Raw genomic sequence first — 24,898 nt, forward strand, 5'->3', positions numbered from 1 at the left:
ATTGATGTGCTAATGTCCCCTCACTATTTCTAAAGGTTAATTGATCTATTGTGTTGTGTGAAGGAGAGCTGGGTTTAAGTGGCTTGTGTTAATTATTCTGATTGCTTCATTGTGGTAATTATCTCTCTATATGCGGGGTCGAGCGGTCTGGTTGATGTATTCAGTACAGCTAGTGCTCAGCGTCATTGATGTCATTGTCTAAAGAAAATGTGTTTCAGCATCGGCCCCGTCGTGTCTACCTACTCATCTGTATGGAAGCCCCAGTGTGAGGGGGGTGGAGATTTGTCATTGTAACAGTTTTGGAAATGACATATAAGCTGTGTGTTATAACATAAAAGTCTGTGTTGTTCAAGCAGTAAGCTGGTCTCATGTGTGGCTTTCTGGGCGATTCCAGGGATATCCCTCCTCGTGGAATATTGGGGTGATTTTCGTTATGGGAAGAAGGGAACGTTGACGGGGATATCATACCGATACCGTCACAGTAGGCTCCGCTCTTATATGTTTTACATCCTTGGGAGGGGACTTCATCACTCCACCACCAAGGGGAGTTGGTGGTGTTGGAGGAGGTGTTGACTAGTTCACAAGTGGAAGATCACAGTATATACATATAAATAAAGAACGTGCACATGTTTTGGAAGAACAATATAGAGACCTCTGCTAGCAGTTCCAACACCATCCAGCTGGGCATGATGTCATCACTTGGTAGGCTCCGCTCTTATGTGTTGCGTCCTTGGGAGGGGGACTCATCTCTCCACCACCTAGGGGACTTGCTGGTGTTGAAGGAGATTGGCACTAGCAATTCCCAACGTCAAACAGCTGAGAGTGATGACGTAAGTTGGTAGGCTCCGCTCTTATGTGTTGCGTCCTTGGGAGGGGACTTCATCACTCCACCACCAAGGGAAGTTGGTGGTGTTGTAGGAGGTGTTCACTGGTTCACAAGTAGAAGATCACAGTATATACATGTAAATAAAGAATGTGCATGTTTTGGAAGATTAATGCAAAGGCCACTTCTAGCAGTTGCGAAGCCAGGCACGTGGGCAAGATGACGCCACTTGATAGGCTCCCTGAGAGGGAACTTCATCACTTCACCACCAAGTGGACTTGATGGTGTTGAAGGAGGTGTTTACTGGTTCACAAGTGAAAGATCACAGTATATACATATAAATAAAGAATGTGCACATGTTTTGGAAGAACAATGTAGAAACTGCTGCTAGTTCCAACTTCATGTAGCTGGGCATGATGATGTCACTTGGTAGGCTCCGCTCTTATGTGTTGCGTCCCTGGGAGGGGACTTCATCACTTCACCACCAAGTGGACTTGATGGTTTTGGAGGACATGTGAAAGATCATAGTATATACATATAAATAAAGAACATGCACATGTTTAGGAAGAACAATGTAGAGACCGCTACTAGCAGTTCCAACACCATCCAGCTGGGCATGATGAAGTCACTTGGTAAGCCCCGCTCTAATGTGTCGCATCCTTGGGAGGGGGACTCATCTCTCTACCACCAAGGGGACTTGCTGGTGTTGGAGGAGACCGCCACTAGCAGCTCCGACATCAAACAGCTGGGTGTGATGACCTCACTTGGAAGACTGACCTTACATGTTGCGTCCCTGGGTGAGGACTTCATCAAGTCACCGCCAAGTGGACTTGATGGTGTTGGAGGACGTGTGAAAGATCACAGTATATACATATAAATAAAGAACGTGCACTTTTTGGAAGAACAATGTAGAAACCTCTGCTTGCAGTTCCAACACCATCCAGCTGGGCATGATGACGTCACTTGGAAGGCTCCGACCTTACATGTTGCGTCCCTGGGTGAGGACTTCACCACCAAGACTTCATCATGCTTTTATATGTTTATTATTGATTTCCTATATGTACTTAAATTATTTAGCGCAGCACAAATTCACTATTACAAGGAACCTGCTGCCTTGCCCTGCTAAATCGACAATACTCAGGTTTATTTAGTAAACCACAATGCAGAACTGGGAACAACTGGACTGACATCAATGCACGACAGGCAGAGCGAACTGGGAACAACTGGACTGATATCAATGCACGACAGGCAGAGCGAACTGGGAACAACTGGACTGACATCAATGCACGACAGGCAGAGCGAACTGGGAACAACTGGACTGACATCAATGCACGACAGGCAGAGCGAACTGGGAACAACTGGACTGACATCAATGCACGACAGGCAGAGCGAACTGGGAACAACTGGACTGACATCAATGCACGACAGGCAGAGCGAACTGGGAACAACTGGACTGACATCAATGCACGACAGGCAGAGCGAACTGGGAACAACTGGACTGACATCAATGCACGACAGGCAGATAGCCCAGGAAGTTCTTGGCTCACAAGATTTTTTGGCAGGATCAACGGGTATGTTTTTTTTTTTTTGCACTTATCAAACCGATATAACAAAACACTTTTAATGGTATATTTAACAGATGAGAGAAGATATCAAATAAGAGAAGTCATTGTAAATGTCTACATACACTTTATCTCCTACCCAGGACAAACCACACAGAGACAAGATCTTCTCTATATATTTTTTTTATATATAGTTTTATATATATATATTTATACCAGAAATCAGTGTTATTTCATTCATCGTCGTGACCCCCTCTTTTCTGAAAACTCCCTTCGCAGGGACTGAAAGATGACTCACGGAGAGGGGGGGGGGGGGGTAAGAAGATGACCGGGGGTAAATGGTAAACGCTGGGGCTAAGGAATTAAGGGGCCATTGCTCGCAGGAACCAATCATGTGTCATTGTTGAAGCTGTGCTGGAAAATGATTGGTTGATGTGAGTCACATGGACACTTTCCCACGCGCTAGCTTTTACTAATGAAGTCCCATCATAGAGAGGTGAGGGTGATGGAACGGACGGATGGATGGATGGTAAGTGGGGTATGAAGGCTAATTTTAGGCCATGGTGTCCAGGGGTCATCGACTTCGCTATAAACAAAGGACTTCTGGGATTTGGGAAGGTTTTTTCTGGTACACAATGAGGACATATGGTCTTATTTATCGTGTCTGAAGGAAGGACTGTCTGCTTTTCCCAAGGTAGCCAAATTCTCTACTTTAAAGGCCAGCTCTATAGACCACTCCTTGGGTAGGCCCCAATGGGTCAATTCAGAGCTTCTTCGATCTCTTGGAGACTCTAATGGTGAGATTTTTTTTGCAGTATTGCCTTTATCCCCTTTAGATATTTATAAAAGGCAGATGACCTGTTGGACCTTTAGATATTCATTCACATCGTAATGAATCCTTTGAAGATGTGACCCAAGTCTTCAAGCTAAGGCTTGATGGAACTTTCCAACAATAAAGCCAAACCTAGTTTTGAGTTAATTGGCCTTTAAGAAAGATCGAAACCTGAGGCTTCATTGGTTATTAAGGGCAAGAAAGATGGTTCTAATCTCAGATACTTTGATGATTAACAACGTTCCATGAGGCCAGAGCACAGAGAACTGTTTGTTGTCCTTAACAACCCCAAATTGTCCATAAAAACCCAATTTTCTTGCGTGTTCCCAAGAAAATGTAAAGGAGAGGCTGACCAGTTGCTAAAAGTAATCCAGACAGTTCTTACTTCAGGCCTTGATAAATAAGGCACTAGTCCCAGACGTTGGTGTGAATCGGACCCCCTTTGGCGTTAAAGTATTGAGTGATAATCTATAGTAGGGAGTGAATCTGCAGCCCCTCAAGAACCTAATGTCGAAACATCACATGAGACCGTTACAAACACAGCATGAAGGAGAGGAGGCGGCAAATTATCCCCTGAGAAATGATGGTATGAGTGGTGAGGGAGAGGGGGTGGGGGAGGGGCGTCCAGAACAAGAGAGATGATGATGAGCGCGTGGCTCACAATCCAGCGAATGTGTCCAAGATGGAGACACTTCCGAAAAAAGCACGCGCTTCAAATTCGAGGAATAAAACAGGATAGCCCCCAGTCTTGAGTGTCTATACGTGGCACTCCCTGCTTAGAGTGTCAAAACATCGGTACACGCCCCTAGAAGAGTGCGTAGGTTAAGTGGCGCAAACACCGCACAGTTGTGTCAGGATGTGGCAGACACACCAGGTGATGGTGGGAATGACACATAAGCGAGAAGCACACATATGCACGGCTTGTAAGAGTCGGATTTCAGCGGGACTCGTCTTCCAGGTCCTCCTTCTCTGGGACGGCTGCTTTCTGTTTAGCACCCACATTACGAGACGGCAAGGACTGAAAGAGAAAAACAAAAAAAATAAACAGATATATGAAGGAGAGACCTACATACACTGGATGGTCAAACGTTTGTGGACACCTGACTAATACACCTACACCATAGTTTTGTGGGGACCTAAACTTGGCATCTATATGAGCTAGATGGAGATTCTATTTCATGGCCATTTCTTTTCCTAAACCAACGACATGCATGTGACCTCCCTTTTGCAGCCTCCACACCTCTGGGAAAGCTTTCCGCAAGATTGTGGAATGTGTCTATGGAAATGTTGTGCCCTTTCAGCCAAAAAAAAAAATATATATATATAGGAGACCCTTGGTTATGATGCAGGAGACCCTTGGTTACAATATAGTAGACCATTGGTTACAATGTAGGAGACTCTTGGTTACAATGTAGGAGACCCTTGGTTAAGATGTAGGGGACCCTTGGTTACAATGTAGGAGATCCTTGGTTACGATGTAGGAGACCCTTGTTTACGATGTAGGAGACCCTTGGTTACAATGTAGGAGACCCTTGATTACAATCTAGGAGACCCTTGGTTACAATGTAGTGGACCCTTGGTTAAGATGTAGGGGAGCCTTGGTTACAAAGTAGGAGACCCTTGGTTACGATGTAGGAGACCTTTGGTTACAATGTAGGAGACCTTTGGTTACAATGTAGGAGACCTTTGGTTACAATGTAGGAGACCTTTGGTTACAATGTAGGAGACCCTTGGTTACAATGTAGGAGACCCTTGGTTATGATGTAGGAGACCCTTGGTTATGATGTAGGAGACCCTTTGTTATGATATAGGAGACCCTTGGTTACGATGTAGGAGAGCCTTGGTTACGATGTAGGAGACCCTTGGTTACAATGTAGGAGACCCTTGATTACAATGTAGTAGACCCTTGATTACAATGTAGGAGACCCTTGGTTACAATGTAGTGGACCCTTGGTTAAGATGTAGGGGAGCCTTGGTTACAAAGTAGGAGACCCTTGGTTACGATGTAGGAGAGCCTTGGTTACGATGTAGGAGACCCTTGGTTACGATGTAGGAGAGCCTTGGTTACGATGTAGGAGACCATTGATTACGATGTAGGAGATCCTTGGTTATGATGTAGGAGGCCCTTGGTTATGATGTAGGAGACCCTTGGTTACGAAGTAGGAGACCCTTGGTTACAATGTAGGAGACTCTTGGTTATGATGTAGACTGTTCACCATGCATGGTCTTACCTCCATAGGGTTCACAGTTATGGTCATCGCTGAGTCCTCCCAGAACGGATCCCGCTGACTGGATGTTTCAAGCTCCTCCCCATCAAATCCTCCCCTCTGCCGCACGTTGTGTATCCTTGACAGCCCCAGAGTAACGATCAGCGCCAAGAAGCCGATACAGACGACGATGATCACCATGGCAACACCAGGAAATACTGCAGAGAGGTGACAATGATTATGGAAACTGATCATCACAAGAAAGATAATGTTATCAACAACAACAAATCGAATGATTACCGTAATTACCAACACTAATAAAAAAATTGAAACAGTTGCAAAACGTGATTGTACCTGATTCTTTAAGGCTGAACTCTGGAATAAGCAAATGTATTCTAAAAGCAAGAGACGTGTTCAAATCGCATGCGATTCTTTGAAGTGTGGTTTGCGACCATTCATTTTGTATTGACGCAAATCACACCGCAAAGTACCGGTTTTGGTGTCTGGAGCTTTTGGGCAAGTACCGATACTTGGTATCGGTACATCCCTAAATAGAACCCGCCCCTTGTTCCTTAACCACTTTACTGCCGCCGTACATCTTTAAAGCCGACTCCAAAGCTCTGCGATTTTCAATGTGACTTTGATAGAACTTTGAGCTGACTTTGATAAGACATTCACACTCTCTGGCATTGAACCAGTTAGGTCAAAGTAGTGCAGGAACCGTTTCTGAAGTCACAGCGACTTCAGTAGCGTCAATTGGAAGGGCTCCCATAGAGATACATGGCATTTCACATGTCCTGCGACTTGGGGGTCTCACAAGTCGGATCCTAAGTCGCACAAGTGTGACAGGAGCCTAAACAATAAAGGGCCAGATTCAGGTAGATCTGCGGCGCCGTAACGTATCGCATTTACGCTAAGCCGCCGCAAGTTTTACGGGCAAGTGCTTGATTCACAAAGCACTTGCCTGTAAAGTTGCGGCGGCGTAGCGTAAATCCCTCCGGCGCAAGCCCGCCTAATTCAAATGATCCGGGTAGGGGGCGTGGATCATTTAAATTAGGCGCGTTCCCGCGCCGAACGTACTGCGCATGCTCCGTTTTGAAATTTCCCGCCGTGCTTTGCGCGAAATGACGTCGCACCGACGTCATTTTTTGAACTTCGACGTGAGTTACGTCCTTTCCTATTCACGGACGACTTACGCAAAAAAAAATATTTAAATTCGACGCGGGAACGATGGCCATACTTTAACATGGCAAGTCCATCTATACGCCACATAATAGCAGCTTTAACTATACGCCGGGAAAAGCCGACTAGCGACGACGTAAGAGAATGCGACGGCGTATGTTCGTGGATCGACGGAAAATGCTAATTAGAATACCCGACGCAAAAAACGACGCAAACTCCACCCAGCGGGCGCCGAAGTATTGCATCTACGATCCGAAGGCGTACGAAGCCGTACGCCTGTCGGATCGAAGCCAGAAGCCGTCGTATCTTGGTTTGAGGATTCAAACTAAAGATACGACGCGGCAAATTTGAAAGTACGCCGGCGTATCAGTAGACACGCCGGCGTACTTGCTCTGAGAATCTGGCCCAAAGTGTTGTTGGCTTATTTATGCCAGATATAAATGCAGAAATAAACCCTTGCAGGGCGCCTGTTAATGGCTGTGATGACAGCCGCCCTCTCACAGACGCAGTGTACAGAGCCTGATCCGAGCGACTCTGTACCTTGAGATTGCTGTGAAGACCGGAAAGCGTCTCTCCCATGTCTGATTCTTGGAGTAATCTTTGGAAGGCCCATTTTATCCGAAGTGTACAAACCTGAGCTGCGATTGGGACTGACCAGCGTGTGACCGGATAACTCTGCGGGGGGCTGGTGTACATTGTGGACAAACTGCTGCTGTGCTGATTGGATGTGGCTGGGCGAGACCGCATGGACTCCATGAAGAACATCGATCTGTTATAGAGACAATAGAGAAGAAGAAGAAGACATCTCATGAGGACCATTCATCATAGATCATAGGGGTACCCCCCCCCCCCCACTCATTCATGTTGTCGTGGATGAAGTTTTATTGGTCTATCACTTTCTGTGGAGTCCCTAAAAAATGAAGTGGTAGGAAATAGAGAGATGTACACAATGAAAACATTTGATTAGTTTTGGATTAATTTGATAAGTAAATAATTCCATTATTTTATCACAGGCTCCTCCCATGTACATAAGTATCACAGGCTCCTCCCATGTCCATAAGTATCACAGGGTCCTCCCATGTACATACGTATAACAGGCTCCTCCCACGTCCATAAGTATCACAGGCTCCTCCCATGTACATACGTATCACAGGCTCCTCCCATGTACATAAGTATCACAGGCTCCTCCCACATCCATAAGTATCACAGGCTTCTCCCACGTACATAAGTATCACAGGCTCCTCCCACGTACATAAGTATCACAGGCTCCTCCCACGTACATAAGTATCACAGACTCCTCCCATGTACATAAGTATCACAGGCTCCTCCCACGTACATAAGTATCACAGGCTCCTCCCACGTACATAAGTATCACAGACTCCTCCCATGCACATAAGTATCACAGGCTCCTCCCATGCACATAAGTATCGCAGGCTCCTCCCATGTACATAAGTATCACAGGCTCCTCCCATGTCCATAAGTATCACAGGCTCCTCCCAGGTACATAAGTATCACAGGCTCCTCCCATGTACATAAGTATCACAGACTCCTCCAACATACATAAGTATCACAGACTCCTCCCAGGTACATAAGTATCACAGGCTCCTCTCAGGTACATAAGTATCACAGACTCCTCCCATGTACATGAGTATCACAGACTCCTCCAACATACATAAGTATCACAGACTCCTCCCAGGTACATAAGTATCACAGGCTCCTCCCAGGTACATAAGTATCACAGGCTCCTCCCACGTCGATAAGTATCACAGGCTCCTCCCAGGTACATAAGTATCACAGGCTCCTCCCACGTCGATAAGTATCACAGGCTCCTCCCACATCGATAAGTATCAGAGGCTCCTCCCACATCGATAAGTATCACAGGCTCCTCCCACATCGATAAGTATCACAGGCTCCTCCCATGTCCATAAGTATCACAGGCTCCTCCCACGTACATAAGTATCACAGGCTCCTCCCATGTACATAAGTATCACAGACTCCTCCCATGTACATAAGTTTTACAGGCTCCTCCAGGGCTGGACTTAACATTGGGCTTGACTGGGCTAGGAGGGGGAAGCAGGAAGAGCCACGCCGCTGTTGATGAAGAGGTAAGAAGTACCCCCCCGCTCAACAACTCCGATCGGTGGCAGCCCCCCCCGCTCAACAACTTCGATCTCGGCGGCACCCCCCCCTTAACAACTTCGACCCCCCCGCTTCTCGGCTCCAGGGGGCCCCTCAATCAACACTCAAGCCCAGGGGCCCCCACCACCCTAAGTCCTGCCCTGGGCTCCTCCCATGTACATAAGTATGGCAGGCTCCTCCCATGTACATAAGTATGGCAGGCTCCTCCCATGTACACAAGTATCACAGGCTCCTCCCATGTACATAAGTATGGCAGGCTCCTCCCATGTACATAAGTATCACAGGCTTCTCCCATGTACACAAGTATCACAGGCTCCTCCCATGTACACAAGTATCACAGGCTCCTCCCATGTACATAGGTATCACAGGCTTCTCCCATGTACATAAGTATCACAGGCTCCTCCCAGGTACATAGGTGTCACAGGCTCCTCCCATGTACATAAGTATCACAGGCTCCTCCCAGGTACATAAGTATCACAGGCTCCTCCCAGGTACATAGGTATCACAGGCTTCTCCCATGTACATAAGTATCACAGGCTCCTCCCAGGTACATAAGTATCACAGGCTCCTCCCAGGTACATAGGTGTCACAGGCTCCTCCCATGTACATAAGTATCACAGGCTCCTCCCATGTACATAAGTATCACAGACTCCTCCCATGTACATAAGTATCACAGGCTCCTCCCATGTACATAAGTATCACAGGCTCCTCCCACGTCCATAAGTATCACAATTATGTGACACTGTTTGTTGGTCTATCACAGGGGTCTCCAAACTTTCTAAACAAAGGGCCAGTTCACTGTCCTTCAGAGTTTAGGAGGGCCGGATCGTGGCCAGTGGGAGTGGACATTTTTCTGGCATCAGGTTAGGAGGAAGAGTGGCCCATCTTTGCTATCATAGGGAGTGATTGTGCTCCATTATTGGTGTCAGTAGAAGAAATGGTGCCCCGTTGTTGGTGTTAGATGTCAGAATAGTGTCTCATATCATATCAGTGGGAGGATTAGTGCCCCAAGGGCCAGATAAAGGCATAGAAAGGGCCGCAGTTTGGAGACCCCCTGGTCTATCACATAAAATCCCAATAAAATACATTTACGTTTTTGGTTGTAAAATGAGAAAATGTGGAAAATATCAAGGGGTGTGAATACTTTTTCACTGAATATGTGCCATGTCGGCAGGAAGGGGTTTTATTTACGGGGGGAATTTACGAATCCCTAGTTCTTCTAGTAAATACATCTACGTAACAGATGGAAATCCTTGCAGTCCAGCTACTGATCTGGGGGCCCCTGCACTTTCCCCAAAGCAGCTGGTCCTTGAGCCCTCGCTGCCCCAACATTGTCTCCATTGTAGGGGCCCAGAGCATTACTTTGCCCAGGGGCCCATGATGCTATTAAGACGGGCCCTGCATAGCGCGTCGGGACCCTTCGGGGTAAGACCGCGCTATATTAACCACTTCCCGCCCGGCCTATGGCCGATTTACGTCCGGGAAGTGGTTGTGAAATCCTGACAGGACGTCCATGGACGTCCTGCGGGATTTCATGCCACGCGCGCCCGTGGGGGCGCGCAGCGCGGCGATCGGTGATGCGGGGTGTCAGTCTGACACCCTGCATCGCCGATCGCGGTAAAGAGCCTCCGGCGTCTAAAAAAATAATAAAAAGCATTAAAAAAAAAAAAAGATGACAATCAGTGCCCACAAATGGGCACTGACTGGCACCCTGGGAAAATCAGTGCTGCCCTACAGTGTCCATCAGTGCCACCCCAGTGTCCATCAGTGCCACCCCACAGTGTCCATCAGTGCCACCCCACAGTGTCCATCAGTGCCACCCCACAGTGCCCATCCATGCCCAGTGCCCACCTATCAGTGCCCATCTGTGCCACCCATAAGTATCCATCAGTGCCACCCATAACTGCCGCCCATGAGTGCCCATCTGTGCCGCCTATGAGTACCCAGTGCCGCCCATGAGTGCCCATCAGTGCCGCCTATGTGTACCCATCAGTGCCGCCTATGTGTGCCCATCAGTGCCGCCTATGTGTGCCCATCAGTGCCACCTATGTGTGCCCATCAGTGCCGCATACCAGCGCCGCCAATCAGTGCCACCTCATCTGTGCCCGTCAGTACTACCTCATCGATGTCCATCAGTGCCATCTCATCTGTGCCCATCAGTGCCGCCATATCAGTGCCCGTAATTGAAAGAGAAAAACGTATTTACAAAAAAATTAACAGAAAAAAATAAAAACGTAATTTTTTTTCAAAATTTTCAGTCTTTTTTTAGTTGTTGCGCAAAAAAAAAAATCGCAGAGGTGATCAAATACCACCAAAAGAAAGCTCTATTTGTGGGGAAAAAAGGACGCCAATTTTGTTTGGGTACAGTGTAGCATGACCGCGCAATTGTCATTCAAAGTGCGACAGCGCTGAAAGCTGAAAATTGGCCTGGGCGGGAAGGTGTATACGTGCCTGGTATGGAAGGGGTTAAGATACAACTCTACTCATAGGACTGTGTGGTGTCTCCGGACAATCAATAGAGTTCACCTGCTCTGGAAAATAATGTTTGGAGAATGATAGTTCAGATCGGATTGGATACGGGTCATTTAGGGTCTCTGAACCCTTTGACACGGAAGGTCACTGGTTACCGGAGACAAATTGTAAAGACAAAAGTGATTTGACTTAACAACGGCAACAACACGATAATCATCTGTAATTTCACGCTTCATATTTCCAATCCAATAACCGGGATTTGTGAGGGACAGAAGGATCGTGTTGGTATAATTCAGCCGATCATTGTGTACAGGAAATGGGATAGGGTATTGTTCCCGACTTACAGAAAATAATAAACCGCTTTACACGGCCATGAATAAATAACGCAGTAAATGTAATGACTTAATTGTTAGCGTGAGAAAATACATTATTGGCCGTCTGCGTTCCATTGTGTTCCCATCGGCATACAAGGTGTATTAGCCAGGAAGAGACGGCACTTTACTGCATATTGATCTGGTTTGAAGGAGGTTTTCCATATTTAGATGCTGGAAAGGAAGTGTCTGGATTTAATAAAGTGCATGATGAAGTGTATAACAAAGTGAATACTGTTGTGGCAAAATCTAGAACAATGGACAGTGTCCTTCTCCGACATGGTGAGGTGTTTGGACAGTGTCCTTCTCCGACATGGTGAGGTGTTTGGACAGTGTCCTTCTCCGACACGGTGAGGTGTTTGGACAGTGTCCTTCTCCGACATGGTGAGATGTTTGGACAGTGTCCTTCTCCGACACGGTGAGGTGTTTGGACAGTGTCCTTCTCCGACATGGTGAGATGTTTGGACAGTGTCCTTCTCCGACATGGTGAGATGATTGGACAGTGTCCTTCTCCGACATGGTGAGATGTTTGGACAGTGTCCTTCTTCGACATAGTGAGGTGTTTGGACAGTGTCCTTCTCTGACATGGTGAGGTGTTTGGACAGTGTCCTTCTCCAACATGGTGAGATGTTTGGACAGTGTCCTTCTCTGACACGGTGAGATGTTTGGACAGTGTCCTTCTCTGACATGGTGAGGTGTTTGGACAGTATCCTTCTCTGACATGGTGAGATGTTTGGACAGTGTCCTTCTCTGACATGGTGAGATGTTAAGACAGGACATAGTGAGATGTTTAGACAGTGTCCTTCTTCGACATAGTGAGGTGTTTGGACAGTGTCCTTCTCCGACATAGTGAGATGTTTAGACAGTGTCCTTCTCCGACATAGTGAGATGTTTAGACAGTGTCCTTCTCCGACATGGTGAGGTGTTTGGACAGTGTCCTTCTTCGACATAGTGAGGTGTTTAGACAGTGTCCTTCTCTGACATGGTGAGGTGTTTGGACAGTGTCCTTCTCTGACATGGTGAGATGTTTGGACAGTGTCCTTCTCTGACATGGTGAGATGTTTGGACAGTGTCCTTCTCTGACATGGTGAGGTGTTTGGACAGTGTCCTTCTTCGACATAGTGAGGTGTTTGGACAGTGTCCTTCTCTGACATGGTGAGGTGTTTGGACAGTGTCCTTCTCAGACATGGTGAGATGTTAAGACAGGACATAGTGAGATGTTTAGACAGTGTCCTTCTCTGACATGTTGAGATGTTTGGACAGTGCCCTTCTCCCACATGGTGAGGTGTTTGGACAGTGTCCTTCTCCGACATGGTGAGATGTTTGGACAGTGTCCTTCTTCGACACGGTGAGATGTTTGGACAGTGTCCTTCTTCGACATGGTGAGATGTTTAGACAGTGTCCTTCTCCCACATGGTGAGGTGTTTGGACAGTGTCCTTCTTCGACATAGTGAGGTGTTTGGACAGTGTCCTTCTTCGACATAGTGAGGTGTTTGGACAGTGTCCTTCTCTGACATGGTGAGGTGTTTGGACAGTGTCCTTCTCCCACATAGTGAGGTGTTTGGACAGTGTCCTTCTCCCACATGGTGAGATGTTTGGACCGTGTCCTTCTCCCACATGGTGTGGGGGGGGGGGGGGGGGTGCCACTAAATTAATTCCTTCTTCCCTTAATTTATTACCCTTGTCTTGGGATATCATGCAAAAGGGGCAAAATACGACTTCCAGGCCAAGAAGAATAAATCCATGGCCTCAGTAGGTTGGTAGGAGATAAAGGTGACCTCACCCTTGACCCATTTGGCACTCGCTGGTCACGGATGAACGTTCTGATGGACATTCTATTGAAATGCGCTCATTTCCTTTGTCCTTCAGTTCAGGCTGCAGGCGATGCATGGAGGTCGGGTCAATAGGCGATCAATGTCACATCGTCACTCGATTAAAGGAACAGTAAACCCAAAAACCACATGGAAAGATATATATGTAAAGGTACCATATCTACACAGAAAATTCATCCCTTCACATTGTTCATTAGTACATTTTGTGCTGCACGTGGTTTATTGTTTTGAATTGGTGGCTCAGTGGGGGTGGGGAGGAGGGAAGGGGGGAGGGTAGGTTTCAGTACTGACTTCAGTAAGAGGTCAACTGTGACTTTCAGCCTCTTGTAACCCAACAATGGCGGCCAACAAAAAAGCTTTAGTTTTGAGACTTTCCTAAAATTGGTTCTATTTATGAACTTCTTTACGTTTTTATTTATGTTAGTGACCCTTCAATAAGTCCCGTCAGCGCAAGCTTGTTTTCCATCAGTTGTATTGATCCAGAACAGTGGTCTCCAAACTACGGCCCAGGGGCCAGATGGGGCCCTTTGCACGCTTTTACCCAGCCCTTGGGGCCATAATTCCTTCCAAGGATACCAATGAAGGGGAACCTCCCACTAAAACCAATGATGGGGCACCATTTTTCTCACTGACACCAACAATGGGGCCCAATGACACCCAATTATGAGGCTCTATTCCTCCCAATGAGACCAACAACTGGGCCCAATGACACCCAAAGATAGGGCACCACTTCTCCCAATATGATGAACAATTGCGCCCAATGACACCCACAGTTGGGGCCCTATTTCTCAAAATTAGATCAACAATGGGGCCCTTTCCTCCCAGTGAGAGCAACACTTGGGCCCAATGACACCAAATGATGAGGCACTATAGTTCCCAATGAAACACAAATGGGGCCCAATGACACCCAAAGATAGGGCACCACTTCTCCCAATATGATGAACAATTGCGCCCAATGACACCCACAGTTGGGGCCCTATTTCTCAAAATTAGATCAACAATGGGGCCCTTTCCTCCCAGTGAGAGCAACACTTGGGCCCAATGACACCAAATGATGAGGCACTATAGTTCCCAATGAAACACAAATGGGGCCCAGTGACACCCAATAATGAGGCACTATTCCTCCCAATGAGACCAACAATGGGGCCTAATGGCATCCAAAGATAGGGCACCACTTCTCCCAATGAGATAAACAATGGGGCCCAATGACACCCAATAATGGGGCACTATTCTTCCCAATAAGACCAACAATGGGGCCCAATGATAAGGGCACTATTCTTTCCAATGAGACCAACAATGGGGCCAAATGACACCTACAGTTGGGGCCCTATTTCTCAAAATTAGATCAACAATGGGGCCCTTTACTCCCTGTGAGACCAACAATTGGGCCCAAATGACAACAAATGATGAGGCACTATAGTTCCCAATGAGACCAATAATAATAATGACAGGGCATATCTTATCCCAATGACACATACACCAATTATGGGGCACAATTCATTCCACTTACACATATGATGGGGCACAGATTCTCCCAATGACACCAACAATGGGGACCGATGACACCCAATGATGGGGCACAGATTCTCCCAATGACACCAACAATGGGGCCCAATGACACCCAATGATAGGGCACTATTCCTCCCAATGGGACCAACAATGGGGTCGGATGACACCATCGACAGGGCACAATTTCTCCCAATGACACAATCAATTGGGTCTAATGACACCCATGATGGGGCACCATTTCTTCCCCTTGCACCAATAATGGGGCACTATTTCTCCCAATGACATCAACAATATGGCCCAATGACATCCAATGATGGGGCACTATTTCTTCCAATCAGGCCAACAGTGGAGAAAAATGACACCCTATGATGGGGCACTATTCCTGAGATGAACAATGAGGCTAAATGACACCCAATGATGGGGCACTATTCCTCCCAATGAGACCAACAATGGGGCCCAATTCCTCCCAATGAGATCAACAATGGGGCCCAATTAGACCCAATGATGGGGCACTATTCCTTCCAATGAGACCAATAATGGGGCCCAATGAGACCCACAGATGGGGCCCTATTCCTCAAAATTAACAATGGGGCCCTTTCCTCCCAATGAGACCAACAATTGGGCCCAATGACACCCAATGATGAGGCACTATAGTTCCCAATGAGACCAATAACTGGGCCCAATGACACCAAATGGTAGGGCACTTCTTCTCCCAATGAGATCAACAATGGGGCCCAATGAGACCTAATGATGGGGCACTAGTCTTCCCAATGAGACCAACAATGGGGTCCAAAGACACCAACGATAGGGCACAATTTCTCCCAACGACACAAACAATTGGGCCCAATGACACCAATGATGGGGTACAACTCTTCCCAATGACACCAAGAATGGGGCACAATTCCCCCCCATTGACACCAAAGATGAGGGACAATTACTTCCACTGAAACAAACAATAGGGCATTTTTTTCCCACTGATGTGGAGACTTTTTATACTCCAAATGGCCACAGTCCGGCCCCCCTAAAGGACAGTGAACCGGCCCTTTGTTTAGAAAGTTTGGGGACCCCCCGGATCCAGAAGAAGACAAATCAAAGCACGCAGCAGCAGCCGCTTCATTCTCCCGGAGAGAAAACTAAAATCCCGATACAAGACAAGATCAACGTCCTCACCTCAGTATAGAGCTGGTTGCTGATGTACCTCCCGTTCATCTCGCTGCAGGACACGTGGAATTTGCGCGCATACAGCTCCGCCCGGGCCGCGGTGCGGTAGCTCACGCTACGCAGGATGTCCTCGTAGACGGCCACATTTTGCACACCTGTACAGAGATTGGTGAAAGGGAACACCTGTGAGAGGGGCGGCTACAAAAGAGGAATCCAGAGAAAGAAAAGATAGAAGGAAAGATTTACAAAAAATATGTGACCTGGGGGGGTGTACTTACTTTTGTACGTATTTGGAGCTTCCCTAACAAACTAGAGCAGGGATCCAGTAGATTCCGTACACTTTACATGTGGGGTGGGGACAAGGCAAGCAGGTTCACCTACAAATCACAAGACCCCAAAAGGAGAAATATTGATGGCTCCAGCAACATCTCTCTAGGGCAGTGATGGAGAACCTCGGCACCCCAGATGTTTTATTTAGAACTACATTTCCCATGATGCTCAACTACACTGAGGAGTGCCTGAGCATCATGGGAAATGTAGTTCCAAAACATCTGAGGTGCCGAGGTTCCCCGTCACTGCTCTAAGGCAACCATTTTCAGCCAGGGTTCTCTATACCTCTAGGGTTCCTCCAGAGGTTGCTGGGGGTTCTTTAACGCAGTGGCTGAAGGCAGGGCCGTCTTAATAGCATCATGGGCCCCTGGGCAAAGTAATGCTTTGGGGCCCCTACCATGGAGACCGTGCAGGTAAACAGACATCAAGTAGGTAGGAGACAGACAAGCGTAGCTTTCCCTTTTCCCCAGATTATCCCGCCCCAGCACTCTGACCCCTCAACGCCCTAGATATTCCCCCCCAGCACTCTGACCCCTCGACACCCTAGATATTCCCCCCCAGCACTGTAACTATTAAAGGAGTTCTCTGACCTAAAAGTTTTAACCCCCGCTGTGCCCGGGCTGTAAAAAAATAGAAAATAAACTGTCACTTACCTGCCTACGATCCCCCGTTGTTCCGATATCACCGTCCCGTTCTCCGGTCCCGGGCCCCTTCCGCTTCCTGTGTGTCGGTGACTCATAGTGCGCTCAGCCTATCAGCGGCCGCAGCAATGTCCCGTCGCGGCCACTGATAGGCTGAGCGCACTATGAGTCACCGACCCCCAGGAAGTGGAAGAGACCGGGACCGGAGAACGGGACGGCGATATCGGAACAACGGGGGATCGTAGGCAGGTAAGTGACAGTTTATTTTCTATTTTTTTACAGCCCGGGCACAGCGGGGGTTAAAACTTTTAGGTCAGAGAACTCCTTTAACCATAAGATACCCCTTGTATTGTGACCCCACTACATCCCTGATACCCCCTACACTGTGGCCTCTCTACATCCCTGATACCCCCTACACTGTGGCCTCTTTACATCCCTGATACCCCCTACACTGTGGCCTCTCTACATCCCTGATACCCCCTACACTGTGGCCTCTTTACATCCCTGATACCCCCTACACTGTGGCCTCTCTACATCCCTGATACCCCCTACACTGTGGCCTCTTTACATCCCTGATACCCCCTACACTGTGGCCTCTCTACATCCCTGATACCCCCTACACTGTGGCCTCTCTACATCCCTGATACCCCCTACACTGTGGCCTCTCTACATCCCTGATACCCCCTACACTGTGGCCTCTCTACATCCCTGATACCCCCTACACCCTGGCCTCTCTACATCCCTGATACCCCCTACACTGTGGCCTTTCTACATCCCTGATACCCCCTACACTGTGGCCTCTCTACATCCCTGATACCCCCTACACTGTGACCCCACTACATCCCTGATACCCCCTACACTGTGGCCTCTCTACATCCCTGATACCCCCTACACTGTGGCCTCTCTACATCCCTGATACCCCCTACACCGTGGCCTCTCTACATCACTGATACCCCCTACACTGTGGCCTCTCTACATCCCTGATACCCCCTACACCGTGGCCCCTCTACATCCCTGATACCCCCTACACCGTGGCCTCTCTACATCCCTGATACCCCCTACACTGTGGCCTCTCTACATCCCTGATACCCCCTACACTGTGACCCCACTACATCCCTGATACCCCCTACACTGTGGCCTTTCTACATCCCTGATACCCCCTACAATGTGGCCTCTCTACATGCCTGATACCCCCTACACCGTGGCCTCTCAACATCCCTGATACCCCCTACACCGTGGCCTCTCTACATCCCTGATACCCCCTACACTGTGGCCTCTCTACATCCCTGATACCCCCTACACTATGGCCTCTCTACATCCCTGATACCCCCTACACTGTGACCCCACTACATCCCTGATACCCCCTACACTGTGGCCCCTCTACATCCCTGATACCCCCTACACTGTGGCCTCTCTACATCCCTGATACCCCCTACACTGTGACCCCACTACATCCCTGATACCCCCTACACTGTGGCCTCTCTACATCCCTGATACCCCCTACACTGTGGCCCCTCTACATCCCTGATACCCCCTACACTGTGGCCTCTCTACATCCCTGATAACCCCTACACCGTGGCCTCTCTACATCCCTGATAACCCCTACACTGTGGCCTCTCTACATCCCTGATACCCCCTACACTGTGGCCTCTCTACATCCCTGATACCCCCTACACCGTGGCCTCTCTACATCCCTGATACCCCCTACACTGTTGCCCCTCTACATCCCTGATACCCCCTACACTGTGGCCTCTCTACATCCCTGATACCCCCTACACTGTGGCCTCTCTACATCCCTGATACCCCCTACACTGTGGCCTCTCTACATCCCTGATACCCCCTACACTGTGGCCTCTCTACATCCCTGATACCCCCTACACTGTGGCCTCTCTACATCCCTGATACCCCCTACACTGTGGCCTCTCTACATCCCTGATACCCCCTACACCGTGGCCTCTCTACATCCCTGATACCCCCTACACCGTGGCCTCTCTACATCCCTGATACCCCCTACACCGTGGCCTCTCTACATCCCTGATACCCCCTACACTGTGGCCTCTCTACATCCCTGATACCCCCTACACTGTGGCCTCTCTACATCCCTGATACCCCCTACACTGTGGCCTCTCTACATCCCTGATACCCCCTACACCGTGGCCTCTCTACATCCCTGATACCCCCTACACCGTGGCCTCTCTACATCACTGATACCCCCTACACTGTGGCCTCTCTACATCCCTGATACCCCCTACACTGTGGCCTCTCTACATCCCTGATACCCCCTACACTGTGGCCTCTCTACATCCCTGATACCCCCTACACCGTGGCCTCTCTACATCCCTGATACCCCCTACACTGTGGCCTCTCTACATCCCTGATACCCCCTACACTGTGGCCTCTCTACATCCCTGATACCCCCTACACCGTGGCCTCTCTACATCCCTGATACCCCCTACACTGTGGCCTCTCTACATCCCTGATACCCCCTACACCGTGGCCTCTCTACATCCCTGATACCCCCTACACTGTGGCCTCTCTACATCCCTGATACCCCCTACACCGTGGCCTCTCTACATCCCTGATACCCCCTACACTGTGGCCTCTCTACATCCCTGATACCCCCTACACTGTGGCCTCTCTACATCCCTGATACCCCCTACACTGTGGCCTCTCTACATCCCTGATACCCCCTACACTGTGGCCTCTCTACATCCCTGATACCCCCTACACTGTGGCCTCTCTACATCCCTGATACCCCCTACACTGTGGCCCCTCTACATCCCTGATACCCCCTACACTGTGGCCTCTCTACATCCCTGATACCCCCTACACTGTGGCCTCTCTACATCCCTGATAGCTATAGCACTATAGCCACCCAAGCTACCCCAAGCATTGCTACCCCCTATACACCCCAGATCCCCCCTCAGCATTGTTTTCCCCCATAAACCCTTGATATCCCCCCCCCCAGCACCATTATTCCATCCATGTAGTACCCCTTGTTCCAGTGGAGATACAGTGCATGTAAACTTTTGGGGCTCTGTGCCCACCAGGGCCGCCATCAGGAATTATAGGGCCCCTTACACAGCCCCCTGGAGAACCGAGAGTGGGGGGGGGGGGGGGGTGCTGCCGCCTGAAATTGAGAAGCGGGGGGGCTGCCACAAATTGAGAGGTGGGGGGGGGGCCTTTACAAAAAAAAGAAGAAATAAAGAAAAATATATATATAAAAAAAGTGGGGTAGCCATCCGGGGCCCTGGGACACTCTGGGCCCTTTAATAAAAAAAGAAATAAAAAGTATATATAAAAAATATATATATTTTTTTTTTAAAAAGGGGGGGTTGCCACCCAGGGCCCTGGGGACCTCTGGGCCCTTTAATAATAAATATATATATATATTAGTGCTGTCAGTTAAACGCGTTTTTAACAGCGTTAACACAAACCCATTTTAACGCCGTCAATTTTTTTATCGCGCGATTAACGAGGTTCACCCTTTAAAACATTTTTTTTTTTGTCAGCACGTACCTCTTAACCCTTTCACGCCGACGGGACGCATATATGCGTCCTCGGCGTTCGGGGGGTTATACCGGGATGATGCCTGCAGCAGCAGGCATCATCCCGGTACCGTTGTTTAGAGCGGGCGATCGGCTATCCAAACATAACAACCGATGCGGCTAAAAGCCGCTCGGTTGTTATGCCGGAGGAGCGGGAGGGGACATCCCCCCCCTCCCGCCGCCTTTCGCCGCTCTGACCGGGCCTCCCGTCCCACCGGGAGACCCGATCCTCGATCCGCCGCGTTCTGTGTTCAGGCGGAGACTGACACGAAGCCGTAAACGGCTTTGATTCAGTCTCCGCATTGAAACCACGGAAGCGGCGTCATGACGTCACTTCCGGGTTTCTCGGCTGCCAATGGCGCCGGATTTAAAAAAGTACACAGTATTCAGAATCGCAGTTTTCGGCGATCTGAATACTTTGAAGTGCAAAGGAGGGCTCGGAGGTCTTTTAGACCCCGATCCCTCCATAAAGAGTACCTGTCACCACCTATTGCTGTCACAAGGGATGTTTACATTCCTTGTGACAGCAATAAAAGTGATCAAAATGTAAAAAAATTAAAAAAACACAATTTAATATTATAAAAAAAAAAAAAAAAAATAAGAAAACACAAAAAAAATTTTTTAAAGGGTGAACCTCCTTAATCGCGCGATTAATCGTGAGTTAACTATGACATTAATGCGATTAATCGCGATTAGGAATTTTAATCGCTTGACAGCACTAACATATATATATATATATATATATATATATATACAGAGCTTTTTTCCTCTGAAAATAGGTGCAGGAACTCAACCACGACCCCGTTCAGATTTCACAAACGGTAGAAGGGTATTAAAGGGGCATTAATTACCAGGATTGCATTCCATATAGACCGAAGCCGCGGCCTTTCCTAACGTTATGGCCTACCTCCGGAGCCGCAGGAATAACATTAGGAAAGGCTGCGGCTTCGGTCTAGCTCCGGAGCCGCGGCCATCTTGGAACACCCGGCAGCGGCCCTCCTCTGTTTAAACCCACAGAGGAGGAGCCCGCACTCGTGGGACACACGCTGGGAGTGTCTGTACTGCCCGAGGGGGGGGTCTCTTGCCCTGAGAGGAGGGGGGGTCTCTTGCCCTAAGAGGAGGGGAGGGTCTCTTGTACTGAGAGGAGGGGGGGTCTCTTGCCCTGAGAGGAGGGGGGGGGTCTCTTGTACTGAGAGGAGGGGGGGTCTCTGCACAGAGGGGGTACTATAGTTGGTGGGGGGGTGAACAATTTTTGACGATCCGAAAAATGATCCGATCCGTGACTCCTGATCCGAGGAACGATCCGAACAGTAAGTTTTTTGATCCGTTGCACTCCTAACCAGCACCCATCAAATGCAGCCTCACCAGCGCCCATCAAATGCAGCCTACCAGTGCCCATCAATGCAGCCTCACCAGCACCCATTAATGCAGCCTCACCAGTGCCCATCAATGCAGCCTCACCAGCGCCCATCAATGAATTTTTGCTTGCTTCCATTCATTCGGGAGTCGGGACACAGTCCTCCGCCAGGCGCTGCGCACCTCTGACACTATGTGTAAACGGAGTGGCGGCTGCCTAATTTGCTTAGTGGTAGCACCGGCCCTGGTCATCTCCCATCCTCCCAGGGCCCCATAGCCACCATGCAGACAGCATAGCCACATGTAGGTCCTCATGAAGGAAGCTGTGAGCTCCAATGTACACAGAATCTTCATGGTTCTACCTTGGAGATAGTAGCAAAGAATATCTAGGGGAAGCAGGAAGGTCTAGGAGGAGAACTCATCACCTGTGATACGGAGGCTGCGGGAGTTGTTCTCGGTCTCAAGGCCACGTTGCCACGCAGAAGAGACATCCAGAGAGAGGCTCTCGTACTCCTGGTTCAGGTCCTCGCCCACTACGCCGATCTCACACCGTTCAATAGAGCACTCTATTCCATCCGGAGACTGTACATCTACGGGAGACACCAAGGAAAGTCATTTATTAAAACTGCATCATTTTTAATTGGATCAAAAGATGATTTGTCCCGATATTTATGTCGATATTTTTCGGTTATTCAAACAAAAGAAATCCACAAAATTTTGCTACAGTTGAGGAACTTGGCAAAGTTTATTTTGATAGCAAGACAGAGGGATATAGAAATATCCTCACATAACAATAAAGTCATAGGGGCAGATCCACGTACTTCGGCGCATATTTGCGTCTGGCGTAGCGTATCTAAGATACACTATGCCGCCTCAAAGAATTTGCGCCGTAAGTTACGGCGGCGTAGTGTATCTTTGGCGGCGTAAGGGCGCGGAATTCAAATGGATGTGATGGGGGCGTGTTTTATGCAAATACATCGTGACCCGACGTAAACAACGTTTTTTTTTTTCCGTGGGGGTATCCCAGTGCGCATGCTCGAAATTAAACCGGAACAAGCCAATGCTTACGACGGTGACGTCATTCTACGCAAATCCCTATTCGCGAATGACTTACGCAAACAACGTAAAAAAATTAAAAATTCGACACGGGAACGACGGCCATACTTAACATTGAGTACGCCTCATAATAGCAGGGGTAACTATACACCGGAAAAAGCCGAACGCAAACGACGTAAAAAAATGCGCCGCCGGACGTACGTTCGTGGATCGCCGTAACTAGCTAATTTGCATACTCGATGCGGAATTCGACGGAAACGCCACCTAGCGGCCGGCGGAAAAATGCATCTACAATCCGACGGCGTACTAAGACGTGCGCCTGTCGGATCGATCCCAGATGCAGTCGTATCTTTGTTTTGTGGATACAAAACAAAGATACGACACAGGAAATTTAAAATTACGCGGCATATCACTAGATACGCCGGCGTAATTCTTTTGTGGATCTGCCCCACAGCCACTAGACATGTGCACTGCCGAAAAATGTGTTAGTTTTCGTTACATTCGTTTTTTACATTTTTTGTAAATTCATAAATTCAGAATTCGGAATTTAGGATATTCGAAAGTTCGGAAAATGAGAAAATTTGGAAATTCAACAATGCAGAATTTCTGAAATATCTAATTGACAAACTTTTGAATTTACAAAATTTAGAATTTTCAAATTTACAAAAAATTCGGAAATTTCTAAATGTTCTAAATTCTTTAACCACTTCCGCCCGGTGAATAGACAATTGACGTCCGGGAAGTGGTTGTGAAATCCTGACTGGACGTCTATGGACGTCCTGCAGGATTTCGTGGGGGCGCGCGCCCGTGGGGGCGCGCAGCGATCAGTGATGCGGGGTGTCAATCTGACACCCTGCACCTCCAATCTCGGTAAAGGGCCTCCGGCGGAGACTCTTTACCACGTGATCAGCCGTGTCCAATCACAGCTGATCACGATGTAAACAGGAAGAGCCGTTGATGGCTCTTCCTCACTCGCGTCTGAGAGATGAGAGTAGAGGAGAGCCGATCGGAGGCTCTCCTGACAGGGGGGGTTCGGGCTGATTGTTTATCAGCGCAGCCCCCCCCCCCTCGGATGCCAACACTGGACCACCAGGGAAGCCCACACTGGACCACCAGGGAAGGGCAGTGAAAAAAAAAAACAGAATAGATGCCAATCAGTGCCCACAAATGGGCACTGACTGGCAACATGGACCCCACAGTGTCCATCAGTGCCACCCCACAGTGTCCATCAGTGCCACCCCACAGTGCCCATCGGTGCCACCCATAAGTACCCATCAGTGCCACCCATAAGTGCCGCCTATGAGTGCCCATCAGTTTCGCCTATGAGTGCCCAGTGCCACCTATGAGTGCCCATCAGTGCCGCCTATGAGTGCCCATCAGTGCCACCTATGAGTGCCCATCAGTGCCACCTATGAGTGCCCATCAGTGCCGAATACCAGCGCTGCCTATCAGTGTCCATCAGTGCCGCCTATCAGTGTCCAACAGTGCCGCCTCACCGGGGCCCATCAGTGCCACCTCACCAGTGCACGTAATCGAAGTAGAAAACTTACTTATTTACCAAAAAAATTTACAGAAAAAAATAAAAACCATATTCTGGTCAAGATTGTTGCTCTGTGGGGACTTTAATTTTGAAAGACCTCTAAGAGGATTGTGTGATGCAGGCAATAGACCGGGGGGTCTCCAAACTGCGGCCCAAGGGCCGGATGTGGCCCTTTGCTAGCCTTTATCCGGCCCTTGGGGCAGTATTGCTCCCAATGATATGAGGCACTATTCCTTCCAATGGCACCAACAACGGGGCACAATTTCTTAGACTGATAGCAATGATGGAGCACTAGTCCTCCTCCTACTGCCCACCAACACTGGGGCCATGTTTATTC

General features: G+C 48.6%; 1 protein-coding gene across 1 annotated transcript in view; it reads right to left on the reverse strand.

Annotated features, from left to right (window-relative positions):
• Positions 1-3,188: 3,188 nt before the first annotated feature.
• Positions 3,189-24,898, reverse strand: part of CLSTN3 (calsyntenin 3) — a 126,093-nt gene continuing 104,383 nt past the window's right edge. Inside the window, exons 15-19 of the mRNA XM_040361205.1 lie at positions 22,391-22,555; positions 16,100-16,245; positions 7,240-7,375; positions 5,449-5,642; positions 3,189-4,235 (exon numbers count right to left, since the gene is read on the reverse strand). Coding sequence (XP_040217139.1) covers positions 4,155-4,235; positions 5,449-5,642; positions 7,240-7,375; positions 16,100-16,245; positions 22,391-22,555 — 722 coding nt within the window. The 3' untranslated portion in view covers positions 3,189-4,154. The remainder of the gene's footprint in view (positions 4,236-5,448; positions 5,643-7,239; positions 7,376-16,099; positions 16,246-22,390; positions 22,556-24,898) is intronic.

This window comes from Rana temporaria, chromosome 8, assembly GCF_905171775.1.
Source record: "Rana temporaria chromosome 8, aRanTem1.1, whole genome shotgun sequence".
Classification (NCBI taxonomy): Eukaryota; Metazoa; Chordata; class Amphibia; order Anura; family Ranidae; genus Rana; species Rana temporaria.